Source organism: Platalea leucorodia (genome assembly GCF_965183815.1).
Source record: "Platalea leucorodia genome assembly, chromosome: 2".
Lineage (NCBI taxonomy): Eukaryota > Metazoa > Chordata > Aves > Pelecaniformes > Threskiornithidae > Platalea > Platalea leucorodia.
The window spans coordinates 7,868,797-7,883,085 of record NC_138824.1 but is presented as its reverse complement, the minus strand read 5'-3'; the positions used below and the strand labels follow the sequence as shown (position 1 = coordinate 7,883,085).

The window sequence follows — 14,289 nt, the reverse complement described above, 5'->3', positions numbered from 1 at the left end:
GGCTACATTAAAGAATACAGTCAGTTTTAGTATTCATTGCACACTGACACAGCTCTGCCTGTTTCTTCTGCACCATGCATAAAATTGGGGTGTTGAAATGATTTTGTGCTCTTTGGAACATCTACAGAAATATTAAGCACACTGGGTGCTTTCACATATCAGACCGTAGAGAGTTCTTCAGTTATATCCAGTCTATGAGGTATCCCAAACCTGCAGGGACTTAGAAATATGGCTTTGATCTTGCTTTGGCTGCAGGTTTTTTTGTTGTTTTAGTGGTTTTTTGTTGTTTTTTTTTTTTTTTCACAAACGCTGTTTGCCTCACAATGGGTATTGAAATCATACATCCATTCATGCACATGCTGATTTGCTGTTACAGTAACACACATCATAGAAAGCCCAGAAGAATATTTATGTATCTTACTGCTTGCATTAGGGCAGCAGCCAGTCTCCAACGAAGGCCCCATGCCCTCTGTGCTAAGCACTACCCTCATATAACGCAAAAAAACCCATTCAAGCTACTTAAAGTAGCAAATAGCAGGAGGGAAAATTGAAGTAGAGAGAAATTGTATTAGTTGGTTGAAGTCACACATTAGTAGCATGGCAGGGGGAAAAAAAACCCAAATCTAAGGGATTAAAGCACCCTTCTCTTGAGCAGTATGGTGTTTGGTTTCTGACAATTCACTGTGTGAGCCTGCTTAGAGTCAGTTGGCTAATCAAGCCATTGCTTTTTCAGTACAATACTTCGCGTTTTCCTCTCATGCTTCAAGAAATTCTGATACATAACTGCATGTTTATTTCAGACAGCCAATGGACATTCATACTGGAAGGGCCTAAAAAAGGTAATTCAAATAGATCGAGCATTCTTCTTCACAGCATTTAACACAGAAAGCTAGGATGGACAGAGAATGTGCCAGGGTGTATGATGGTTTAAAATCTGATTAATCACACAAGAGATAATTTGAAACCTTAAGTGGCTGAAGGCCTGTAATATGCACACTCACCTTTTTAGAAGACTTTCAAGTTCAGGCAAAACCAAACTTACTCTGCTTATTTAAATTTTCTTTTATGGCTTCTACAACTCTGCTTCACAACAATTTAGAGGAAAATCTATCTGTAGTGCTCTCATCTATTGTTTTATTGCAATATCACCTCTGTGGCATGTTGGCTATTGCTTTTCGCCCTGTTATTACCCTCTTAGGCTTGGCAAAACCTTTCCATCCCGATGTGAAACAGCACTATCCCTTGCGTTCCTCCCCAGCCCTCCCTCTGATCTACCTTTCCTGTGAGGTTTCCAAAACACCACGACCGGGCAGTGGCAGGGAGCTGGCAGACCTTCCCTCCTCCTTCCTTTCTCCAGTCCCCAGTCCTTTACCATCTCAAAGCCTAGGAGAGGCTGAGCGCATCAGTGTTGCACCTGACCCAGTGGGGTCTGATCCCTGATTTGTGACTTTAATTATTATTATCCTGATTTCAATTATGATTGAAAATAACAAAAATAAGGAAACCTTCCTCTTATCTATTGCTGTCACATTGAGCATCACAGTCCAGAGGGATAACTTTGCCTTCTTAAACTGAGACAATGTGTTGGTCATGTGCATTCATTTTCATTACGTGTAATTGATTAGTGACGTATTATTTCATTTTACTAAATGTTGATACACTAACAACTAAGCATTCAGCCTTTAACGAGATGTTAATTTATCATATCTCATAGCAAAATATAATTTTGCTTACTACAGTTACCCATTCTGCTTGAAACAAGTATTTTATCTGTTTATTTGACTATGGTTTCCTTGGCATTTCTTGTTGATTGAATGTAGAAGCAATACTTTATCCTAACTTTAATCCTGACTACATTTTTAATGCATTTATTCTGCAAACATCATGTCTAAACTTTGAAGTGTATTTAATACGAGGGAACCTACTGGGAGCCAGGCTTCAACCTGACTGATGCATGCATGAGTGCACTGGCTTATACATGCGCAACTTTATTTGTTTTGTGGGAACCCCTCTGGACTTTAACAGTCTTTCATTTTGTCTTTTGTAGGGAAATTAAAGCCTGCACACCAGGCAATGTTTTCTGCTTACAGCTAGCAAGATGGAATTGGCATACAGGAATAATTTATTATTTGAAAAATGAAACTGGTCTGTATTTTTACCGCGATGCCTGACATTTACTTCTAATGCACAGGAGTATATCTCCTAGATTTGAGAAATACCATTGATTTCTAGAGCGACAATGTAGGACAGCTAATATCCTCTTTAACTTTGAAAGGGAGATGATTATTCCAGTATGCTTATTCATTTATACTGTCTCACATAAGCACTTGTCTCTCTTCTCTGATTAAAGAGGTGCATTATTTACATGCTAATCATCAAAATAAATCCCCCAAACTGCATCTCTGTTCCACCTGCTATACCCAACACAAGCAACTCCATGCTAGAAAGGTTGCTTTCCAACCTGCGTTTAAAAACTATTGTTTCCATATTGGAACCACTTTTCTATAAACTGTTACTTACAGCATTCGATGGCTCTATTTACCATGAATGCTCCAGCTTTTCAGTTTGTAAGCAAAGCTAGATGAGATGGAAATGGTAACAGGGAACTGCATTGCACTGTCAGGAGACAGGAAGCGTTCAAAGGCTAGGAGAAGACCTAAAAATAGCAGTGCCTCTAAGCCATGTTTCGAAATATCAATACACAGTCCGTTAGTAGCAAGCATCCAGAATTACTTTATATAAGACACTTTTGAAACACAAAGCAATCTGTAACATCTGTTCTGTTCAGAATAAAAATTCTTACCCTTAGTCATGGTTCAAATGCTGTTTATTTATTTATAAATATTTATATATATTTGAGATACTCAGTCACGTTGATAAATTCATTTAAAATTTCCATCAAAACACTCTTGATCAAAGAAGTTGAAATCCTAGTTTCTAAGCAGCTCAGCAGAAGAGATGACTGGTAGCATATAAAATACAATTTAGTCTGAATGTTAACTGCAGAGAGGATAGCTATCATACACCACTAACATTACAGCTTTGTGCGATAGTACAGCAGGATTTCCAAATAACAGGTTCTAGTTTCATCCAATATTTTTCCTATTTTGAATACTCACACTTAAAATTGTTCATTAAAACTGTTCCAAAAAACTCAAATCAACAATATTTTCAAATTCAAATGTTATAGTTTTCTTGTTTTTAAACCATGCAAACAAACCATTAGGGAAGTTACTAATTAGATCACACTAATGATGACATCAAACACCTGTGAAGTTCATGCTTTTATACACATAATAAATCTGTTCACCTCATGTACAGTTATTACACTGTGAAGAATATATGGCTTGAGTATAAAGAAAATTCAATCGTTAAAGACATCTTTATTTTTTTCACCTTGCTACTCATTTTTTTTACTGTACATGAAGTCCACAAAAGCCCTCCCCCCCCCAAAAAAAAAAGTTTTTCTATATGAATCCATTACCTAGATGAAAAAACTATTAGAATTTTTTAAAAATCTACTCTAGCCAGCTCAATTATCACATATTCAACAGGGTGGAAAGGAATAAATGCCAGTGAATGCAATTCCCCCTGTATTTCTTTAACCCTCCCATATTTCATTTCTCCTTCACAGGACCCAATAATTATATTACTTCAGTGACTACACAATCAGTCACACAGAGCCAGCATGCAGGCCACAAATTTAAGTGTGTGCTAGGGATGCCTTTGTGCTAGGGATGCCTTGCAGGTAAAGCAGCTATTTACAAAGTGCATCTCAAAAGCAATATAATGAGTCACCTAAATACAGGACTCTACTGATGGAAACCCGGTTCCTAAAAGAGAAAAATAACTTTGCTTTGACCTTAAACTGTATTAGCTATAAACATACTTAGCAGCATGGACTTCACAAAAACATTAGAATAAATCGAGCTTTAACATAATGAAATATTTAGGGCTGAGCTGATTACTTATTTTTGCTCAGCGGTGTAATAGGCTAACAGTCCCACTTTCCTATGTGAAATGAAATATGACTCAGTGTAAGCTGATTAGTAATAATTACAAGCCAGATATTCTTCTACCTCCTGAACAGCAGGAGACCTGTAATATCAATTGCAGATTTCCTGCGCTCTAATGATTCATAGACAATATATGCAAGTTGGCTCCGTGGCCAGTACAGATTCTGCAATTTATCTAAAAATTCACGTAGACAGATTGATTTCCAAATTTCAATAGGAGTTTAAACCTGTAGGATACCTCCTGAATTATAGAGTCCAGTAGACCAAGTCGGAGACATCATAATAGAATTTCTTTCCTTAAATCTCAATTTAGCAAATGCTTTTTTTTTTTTCTTTTTTTTTTTTTTAATCCAATCACCATTTTAATTGATAAATCTGTTCTTGAAGCTCAGTTTTATTTCAAACATCAATTTATTCATGAGTTGATTTGCGGAAAAAACAGAGGAATTTATTATGACTCTGTTCATTAAAGAGAAAGAGAGAAATAACGAAAAGAAATCCAAAATGAAGGTGTTTAAGCACTGAGACAGGTTGCGCAGAACTTGTGCAATCTCCACACTTGGTGATAGTCACAGCTTCACTGGACAAGACCCTGAGCAACCTGATCTAACTTGATAGTAGCCCTGTTTTGAGCAAGAAGGTTGGATGTTGAGGGTTTCATTTATAGAATTACCTTCCAGATGACAGCCCTTAAGCCACATGCACCTTTCCTGTAACAATTTCATTATTCAGTCTTATTTTCAATGAATAATTACCATAGCTGTCCTACATATTTTAAATAAAAACTTAAAATCTTAGATCTTAGATCTAGATAAGGAAGAAAAAATTGAGGCTTGTGAGAATAACATTTCAGGCTTCACTTAGGAGTGGATTATTTCACATATCTACCATTTATTTTCTGACTGCACCACAGTAAGGTTGCAACATAAAACAAAATACAGCACGATAACAGCTTTCCTCTGTGGAAACTTTGGATTCTCGCTTTTATGACAAGAAAGAAAAGCTTTGAAATAGAACCTGAGAGCAGCCAATGACAACTTATTACCTATGCCTACAATATATTTCAAACAGTTCCACATTTCTATGGGAGGGGAGAAACAAACCTAACATTTTTTGTAAACTATGTCAGTCAGTGCAACCAAAATCTGTGTTTGTTAAATATCAGCTTTTCTAATATCATGAAGATGCAAAAATATTAACTGTGGTTGTGAATGATTCATATTTTACCCAATTATTTCTATTAAAATGGAGTTAGCTAAGTACTCAGAGCTATACCGCTACAATTAACACATTAATATACACAGATGTACACCAGCACAGGATTATTATTCTCTATCAGTACTTTTTCATCCTTAGTTCAGGACACTGCCTGGTCAAAAAGAACTCATGCACACATTAAGAAAATAGAGTAAGACTTCACTGGGTATTTCTATGATTAGTGGGAACCATTGTACAGCTAACACATGTAAATATTAACACTAGTCAAGTGAGATGAATTGAAGAGATTGTAGTTAATATACCTCCATGACAGATATTCTTGTCTCCATGAAAACCAAACCTTTCAGTTTAAGTATCTAAAAAGGATCAGTATCAATTTGAAAGTATTTATTTCTGCATTTCACAGACTTAAACACTGTGGTCTGCAAAACCACATCTAATTAATGGCTATGTGTATGTGGGTAGTTCAGTGTCTGGCTTAGTGGTATCTGAGAGCTCTACAGGCAGCTTCAACAGAGAATCATCTTACCCTTCCACAGAAATGGTCCGCTGCAAGCTCACTGTGGGGGGACGCGTTGCAGTGCTGTGCTGGGAATGACTGTATGACCAAGGAAGAATAAAGAAAAGCATTTGTTAAAGAAATACAAGTTTCTCTTATCCTTATTGTCTCTAGCAGTTTAGCTAATGACAAAATAGAAATAACAATCAGATTGTTTTACACGTGTCTAAAGCATTTTGATTTCAGTGATGCTTATCTCTTCAAAAAAGGGCTCATCCCTCTTGTTTAAAATCAGGTTTCATTCCTCCTTAAGAGCAGCCAATGAAAAGAATAATTCCCCCTTATCTTTCTTATTATTTTTAAAAAATCTATATACACAAACAGTTCAGTGACTTAAAATAACTTGGATGCTAATTGTTCTGCTAAATATACTAACCATAAAACACAAAGTTAATTTCAGAGCAGAAGGTAAAAGAGTAAATAGTAATGTTTTCAATCTAATTCTCAGTGTTTCTCAGGCAGAATACTCAGTAAAAGAGGACATGCACTGCTTATAATTGCACCATAATGTAACTTTGAGTTTTACAAATTTCAACAAACATTCATTATTTCTATCAGATTTAAGTAGCTTGAGTTTTTTCCACATGCAATTATATCAATCTAAGACACAACATTTAGAAAAAACCATGATATTTTCTAAGTAAAACACAGACTCTGTGAATGAAATATCTTTTTGATTGAAAATCCTGAGGTCTAATGACTTCTCTCATATGTGTTGTCATGGTTGAGGAACCTACTTACTATATTACATAAACCCAATAAATTACACAGTATATGATAACTTCAGTGTTGTACTATTGTGTAGTAGTATTGTACCATTACTATTCATGTAAATATAAATGGATAACAACACAGCACCAGTCAAAGGCAGTTCTGTGATAATAAATTGCATTCCTTATCCAAGACAATGTGTTTAAAAAATATAAAGCAGAGGCATCTGCGTGTATTCTCTGATGAGTTTAAATGGCTACATCACATAGTGAGGCCCAGTATTAATAATGCAAAGTACACATTAAAAATAAATCTTTAAGTCAGTTTTATATCACTGATTCTACTAACTGAAGATTTTGGCTTGCTTTCAATCTTCGTATACAACTCAAGCTGTTTGTTCAGAAGAAGCACACCTTATTTTCATTAAAAGCTGAGACATTCAACATTAGTGAGCAACACATCTATTTTACATGCATTTTGTCTTGTAGCATAGCCAATACTGTCTGTCTGACAGAAGAGATATGATTTTTCTGTGTAGCACATAGGGTTGTGACACACGATATCATGCCACAGGACAAACAAAAGACCTGCGTCCTGCTGGTATTCCCTGTTGTGACCATTGTGCTCTTGTGTCATGTTAGTAAACTGCTGCACTCATCCTTGTTCTGAGTATTTCAGAAAGCTTGTGGGAAAGTATATTCCCCTTATAAGAAGAACTACAGAGTTTTTGATCTGTTTTACAGCAAGACACAGGGTGTACAGGAGTATCACGAGTCTCTGGCATCACGGTGTGAACAGAACAGTTTAGTTGGACAAATGTTGCAGAATAATATTTTATGAATATTGGTTAAAATTTCACATTAAGTGTGCATCTTGCAAATGACTCAGGATGCATATTTTTAAACTACCCTTTTTTAGTGTTTATGCATTTTTAAAAATTTAAAGTTTAGGTTGTGGCTTGTCTTCTGTCCTTCTCCCTCTACAGAGCTGGAAGGGAACATACATCCTTATGTTGCTGTACTGACTTCCTATGCAAAATTAATAAGGAAGGGAACAGCCTCTCCCCTGAATTTTCCCCCTGTGCACATGAGACAGAAGTGGCACAGTAGAGCCATAACTTCTACATCTTTTCCCTGTGCAGCTTGACTCTCAGAAACCTTATTCCCTGAAGTTGCATCAAGAGGTGCCAAACTACAGCTGGTACAAGGAACAAGAACCCAGCAGAGAGGAGGGACGATGACGTATGTCATGGCCCTCTAAGTCACACTGTATGTCAAGGTCTGTTTCTAAGAGAAGGATGGCAAAGCCGTGCCTGAGCTATACTGCCAATGCCAAACCCACAATGGAGACTTTAAACAAGCAGCTCATATGCTTGCAACAGATGCTACATATTTTGTGGGGAAAAAAATCTATTAACAAGGCATGGTAAATTAGCAACTGAAAGTTTCATGCAGGAACTGGGTTTATTTCATAACTGTTCTGTAGTGTTCCATTTTTCAAAGGAATGCCATAGGAAAGGATAGCTGAGGAATGGCAGCTGATATGGCACTTTGCCTTAAAACATTTAAGTCACTTCACCCTGTTTCAAGCCTTACTAGAGCCATGGCATACTGTTACGACCAGAGCCACAATATCTACATTCAACCACAACTAGTCAAACTGGCTTGAATTCTGAAAGCTTTATTTCTTTTTCCAAAAAAGATTTCAGCATTGCCCTATTTTTACTACGGCAAACTTATTTATAGAACTCTGACCAACTTCAAAATGAGCAAAATTACAAGAGCATTAAAGGTAGGACTTTCAGCTGCTAAGTACTAAAACCAAATAATTTCCCATTTATCCACAGAATTAGTAACTGAAGACAATCACAAAAACATATTGAATAGTAAGCACTTGGGATGTGACTGTTTGGATGTTGCAAATGAAAAAATGGGCTACATTCACCAAAGTAATTTACAGAATGGTGAATTACTGCTTCTGCACTGGAAGATTCAAAATGAGGAAAGGGACCAGCCTGATCACTGTAACAGACTCTCAGTCCCCACAGCAACGCTGCATTTTACTGACGAATTCAACTACCTTTGAGGACTGATACTTAATGCAGGCTACTTTGTGCAAAACCTGAAGGTTATAACCTCTCCGTTTCTAAATATTTTATATAATGGATGGATAAAGACTAAGAATTTTGCCACCATACTATTCATAATGGCCTTTACAGAATTAGCAAAAACTCAGTCTTTATGAAAGATTTCTGTTTGACGTTACACAGGTTTCTTTAACACGGAACAAGTTACCTTTCAGAATATAGAGCTACCTAGATCTAAAGCTGGTATTGGCTGCACTCTCATAAATTTATTACTAGATTTCACTATTCACGTACGTTGAAAAAATTGTACATCTTTTTATGAATGTAAATTATTATTTAAAAGGTATGATTCCTATTTAGAAAGGTTGGTGAAAATGCCATTTATGAACTTTCTAAGGAAAATCATGTTGAAACACAAAATTGAAACAAGAGCAAACAGCATTTCCAGAAGTGATTAGGTGCACCAGGTTCCTTGATTTTGGGTGTCCAGTCTAAAACACTTCCAAAACCCTGCTTTGCCAAAAGAGGATATTCATCCCTTTCAGAAAGTCAGATGTGTAACATCTCAGCAGAAGGGCAAGGTACCCAGAACTCACTAATCCCTCTCCTCAGCTGCTTGAGAGTTTGTGCCATGCCACCACATCTGCTTGGTAGTTACCCTCACACAGTATTGTTATGGCTGCAGCAAGAAGCAGCAAATCAGCCACAAGATTATCCAGCCAGGCTGGAAAATGAAGAATATTCAGAGGCAAGAGCAGATTCTTTGGAAAACAAAACACATTTCAATGATGGAGTGAAAAAAAAGTAGACTAGAATGGCAGTATTATTTTCTATTATATCAGATGCGCTATTAAGTATTGTAATCCCATAACAAGTATGAATTAAAGCAGTGATTTCAATTCAGTATTCTCCTGAAATTACCAAACCACTCAAGCACTAGATGTCATCAGTACCCCTCACTGGAATGACTACCTCATTATGCAAAGCTGTGCAAGGAACCTTATACCTCACTCCTTCCAAGCAAGGGGCTCAGCTATTGGCAATATTCCACTCGTTAGAAATCCTTTTCCAGTCCTAGGTATTTGTGACATAGAGTTCAAATGAGACCTCAGCTTTTTTCATGAAAATAATTCATAATTGGTGATATGAAAACTCATTTTTTGTACATAATTGCAAAAATCAAGTTCGATGCTCGGTACAAGCTTATGCTAAGGTATCGTCATGAATACAGTGACAGCTAAAAATCAAAAACACAGTTTAATTACTGCTTGACATAAGTGGCTATCCAGTTGGAGACAGAAATAACAGTCTGATATCATTCCTAACCGACTTATTTAAAAGATAAAGATCCTGGTGGCTTCTGTGAAAGTGGTGGAACCAGCAGAAAGAAGCTGTTTCCATCACATGCTTAAGACACTTATGCATGTGTCATGTCTTTTGTAGCAGAAAAGAAAATAAAACTTCTGGGTTACTGCCACCCACATTTTCTATGAAGAATGCCTAAACATAGACACTTACATCCCTATTGAGATGTGTAGGTAAGGGGCATATTTTTACACTCACAGGTCTAAGTATTCAAAGTTCGACATTTAGGCTTATAAAAATGCTACCCTTTCTCTGAAATGATACAGAATGAATGTCTCAATAGTTTTAGTAATATAAAATAATAATATTTCAATATGCTACTCAGTACTCCATCCACACAAGGTGGCTATTCCCTGAAGAAATGAATCTCACATCCCGTAAAATACCAGTTTTAACTTAATTCTATTTAATTTTCGTTCAAGACAAGGGGAATATACTATTCTTGTAAGACAATTCATATGGGTGAAGGAACAAAGAATGAGATCCTAAGTGAATATGAGGCAAAATAGGGAACAAAGGACCCAACCTCTCTTTGTCAATGGGTTTAAATTGTTTTTTTGTTTTAAACCTGTTTCTTAGTCAAGGCTTGCTATTTCATATCTTTGTAAAGTACTAAAAGTAAAGCAGTGTGCTGTCAACATATTTTTTAATGACTACTATGAAAATAACAACAAATAACAATAAGTATCATAGTAACAAGAAGAAAAGTAGCCAGTCTCCTTAGTTTTAATTCTGTACTAGCCCTTCAAAGGATGTTTTGAAGGCACTTCTGCGGTGTGGGTGATGCTGAAACTGGATGCAGCTTTATAAACCCTTCTTTCCCTGTAGGGACCAAATGAACTACCTCCTTCTCTTCACAAATGACACTTTCACTAATATACAATATCCCAGTGAAACCCCTACCTGGGATGAAACAATCTCATTAGGGAAATGTTTATTGTGTTTTAAACTTCTATAATGCAATTTGGCAACTAAAAATAAGGACCAACGAGAATTAAGGGATCAGACTGCATGACACTCAAATCAGAGTTCATCCCAAAGCCTGCCTATTGCATTGAGGGTGGAAGAAAGAAGATTGCTACAGCCTAAAATTTTTCCTGGTCTCTTTTGCTCATAGAAAAACATTACACATTGTCTTTACACACAGAGTACTCGAAAAGTCATCAGCTTTCCTCTCCCAACCCACCTCCTACCGATAAAGAACAGTTGTCCTCCATTTGCTATTGCCTTGATTTAGGAAATCTTTTGATTTCATATATCTTTGTTTTGACAAGTCAAAACTGACAGCATAAAAGTCATTATTTGCTTCCTAAATCAATTGACCTGCATCTTCTCAGAAAGAATGCAGCTAGTGGCACAGGCTGGATAGAGACCTCTCTGAACACTGGCTTCGGAGCAGCATTCTTGAGGTCCCAATTCTGAAACTGCCACACAGAAGAAAAGTATACAAACTGCATTTGTCTATCAGTACATTCTGTGCAGAAAAAAAACAAACAAACAAAACCTAACAAAAAGACAAAACTAGAGCTCTGGGTTTTTCTTTGTTATTCAAAATACTAAAAGAAAAAAGATTGATAAATACAATATTGAAAAAGTTCCACTGGAGAACAGTGAAAAGAACGCTAAAACTGTTTGGTTTTATGACGTATTCTCAGCATGTTGTTTCTTATGTCAAGGATTGGAGGTAGCACTGCAGTTGTTTATAAAGCTTCTAAGCCTTTGCTTTGATGGATGTAAGAGTTTAAGAAGGCAACATGCTTTAATTCCATTAATGTGGAGTTTTAATTCAGCTCAGTGAAGTGAAACCAGCTTTTCCTGATGCTGCTGACAGCTAAACTTCTAACTTAAATGAGTTTTTGCTCTCCTGTGGGATTAATTAGAAGACCAGAGAGTGCTTTTTGGGTATTAATTTTATCTATCTCAGCTACAAACACCTTGATAATATCCAATACTGACAGTTACTGACCCATATTAGAAGTGTCAAACTAACCAGGCAGCCTCCCATCAGAGATAAATAGGAAACCAGAGAACAGGACATTCAACCCTGCTACTTTCAGATCACCCTTAGGCAACAAAGCCACACATGAGATGTAACACTGTTTTCATGCACAGGCACATGCAGTGAGGATTTTTGGACTGACTTAGCAACCATAATTCATTTTTTAAAATGGCATCTGTACATATATTCTACAAATAGCATTGCTAGACTAAATACTTACCCGGTGCAAAACAGAAAACAAGCAAAATGAAGGATTAGGTTGTCACTGCCTACAAATATGTAGAATAAGGACCTCACTACATCTGTCTTCAGGTTCTCTGTAGTAATTTCACTTGCATAAGTAAAGTCAACAAGGTTGCTGACCTCTTCCTCCCTCCCTTTCTCCCTTCCCTCCTTCCTTCCCTCCTTCCTTCCCTCCCTCCCTCTCTGCCTCTCCTTCCTTCCTTCCTTCCTTCCTTCCTTCCTTCCTTCCTTCCTTCCTTCCTTCCTTCCTTCCTTCCTTCCTTCCTTCCTTCCTTCCTTCCTTCCTTTCTCAAACAGTAACCAAAAAGAAGCAGTTAGCCACATTCCGCAACTTAAAATATTTGAGTTACTGCAGCCCTAAATTAGCATCATATAGCTATAAGGAAGAATGCAAGGTGAAACTGTGACTCAGAGGAATGCTTCAGCTCCTGGAATAAACCTAATTTTCTACCTTTGTTAGCAGTGTGCCTAAGTCAGCACCTATCTTCAAAGTGGTGAAACATCCACTGACTTCAAATCTGCTTCCTTACGGCTGAAGCAACTGTAGGAGATAATGGTAAGCTTTAGAATATAAAAAGTATGCTTATCTGAGAAATAATTGTTATTTTAGTTTGAAATGTAATATTTAAAACAGATGAAGAAGGTTGGAATGATGTGGGGGGAACTGACAATAATTAGGAATGCTGCTTAAAGGAGTAAAGTGGAGAAGATATACACTTGATGAAGTTTCACATGTAGTCTAATGTTCCCATGTAGGGTAAATACAGACTTACACAGTACTATGAAGAACACAGCATTGAGCAAACTGGGCATACTGAGTGAAAACCATAAGAAAAAAATACTGTGAGAAATCGATACAAAATTAAGTGGAACAAGTTTTAGGAAACATGAGGCCTGTTTGAATCACTCAGACATGATACCTTGCACTTTTGGGAGGTTATTCTGTTTTAAATGTCACTGTTAGGTACTGATTTCTGTTATAATATACATTTTTTAATTTTGCTTAAATTCCTTCCTTTCTTCCCATCCTTCTTCTAATTCATTATGTTCCTTGTTCATATCTTCTCCTCATACTTTGGACAGACTTGGGTTTTTAGAAGTGGCACATCTAAATCTCCACGGCATTCCAAGACATTCAGTTACTCTTTAAAAAAGTAAATCTCAAGTCTTCCTACTAGCCTCTCAGTTTTATTATTGTTTTTGTTATTATTATTATTTATATTACTGTAATAAATATGAGGAATGAAAGCTCCACCTGGGAGTTGAAATACTCCCTGATGAAGTTAGTTTGACAATTAGACCAGTTGAGGACTGAGGTTTACACGTCAAAATATTTGCAACAAGTGAAAAACATATATAGGTATGTAGAAAAAAAAAAAGGGAGAATGGTAGAAGAAAGAAAATCTAACCTTCTCAGTTGCTTAAGCAATATCAGATGGAAATGGTCCATGATCATACCAGCTGAACCTGGCTCTAATTACAGTTGTGGAAGAGGATGTAGTGCTACTTTCATGAATTTAAATAGGGAGCATTTGTTTAGGAATGACAGAAAACTTCCTGACGCACTCTGCATGGCCTCGCAATTACCTACATCTCGTGGTACTCTGGTACCAGTACCTAATACAATGCTGAGTTTTCAGTTCCTCGTGGAGAAAGCAGCTGTCACCCTGCTCCCTGCTTTGTGACATGATGCTTATGTAATTCAGCATCACTAAGGTTTTTTTGCCATGCTGCTACGCTTGAATGCCATACCTCATTTACTGTTTGCTATCACTCCCAATTCTCTTCCAGCATTAGTGCTTTCCAAGCATTACCATTCCAATGAATCACATAGGGTGTAAGAGAATTGGAGGTGGTTTGATTTCTATGTGACAGAACAACAAGTATTCTTGCTGGGTAAAAAGAAATCAGCTTCACCAAAGGAAAACACATGCTATAGTACAGAAAAATGTCTTAATCAGTCAGGTCTTCTGTAATGTAATAGAAAGACAGACATACTTCAGAAGAAAACTTCTATTAAGGATGTCTGGAGACACTAAATAATCAGATCATGTTGAAACAATTCAAAGGCAGAGTGCCAAAGCTTGTGGTG

General features: G+C 36.8%; 1 protein-coding gene across 6 annotated transcripts in view; it reads right to left on the bottom strand.

The window, feature by feature from the left end:
• Window positions 1-14,289, bottom strand: part of DLG2 (discs large MAGUK scaffold protein 2) — a gene marked incomplete at both ends in the record, with an annotated part of 1,048,402 nt that overhangs the window by 236,362 nt on the left and 797,751 nt on the right. For all 6 annotated transcript variants that reach the window (XM_082337994.1, XM_082337996.1, XM_082337997.1 and 3 more), the window contains one exon: window positions 5,764-5,832. In XM_082337994.1, coding sequence (XP_082194120.1) covers window positions 5,764-5,832 — 69 coding nt within the window. The remainder of the gene's footprint in view (window positions 1-5,763; window positions 5,833-14,289) is intronic.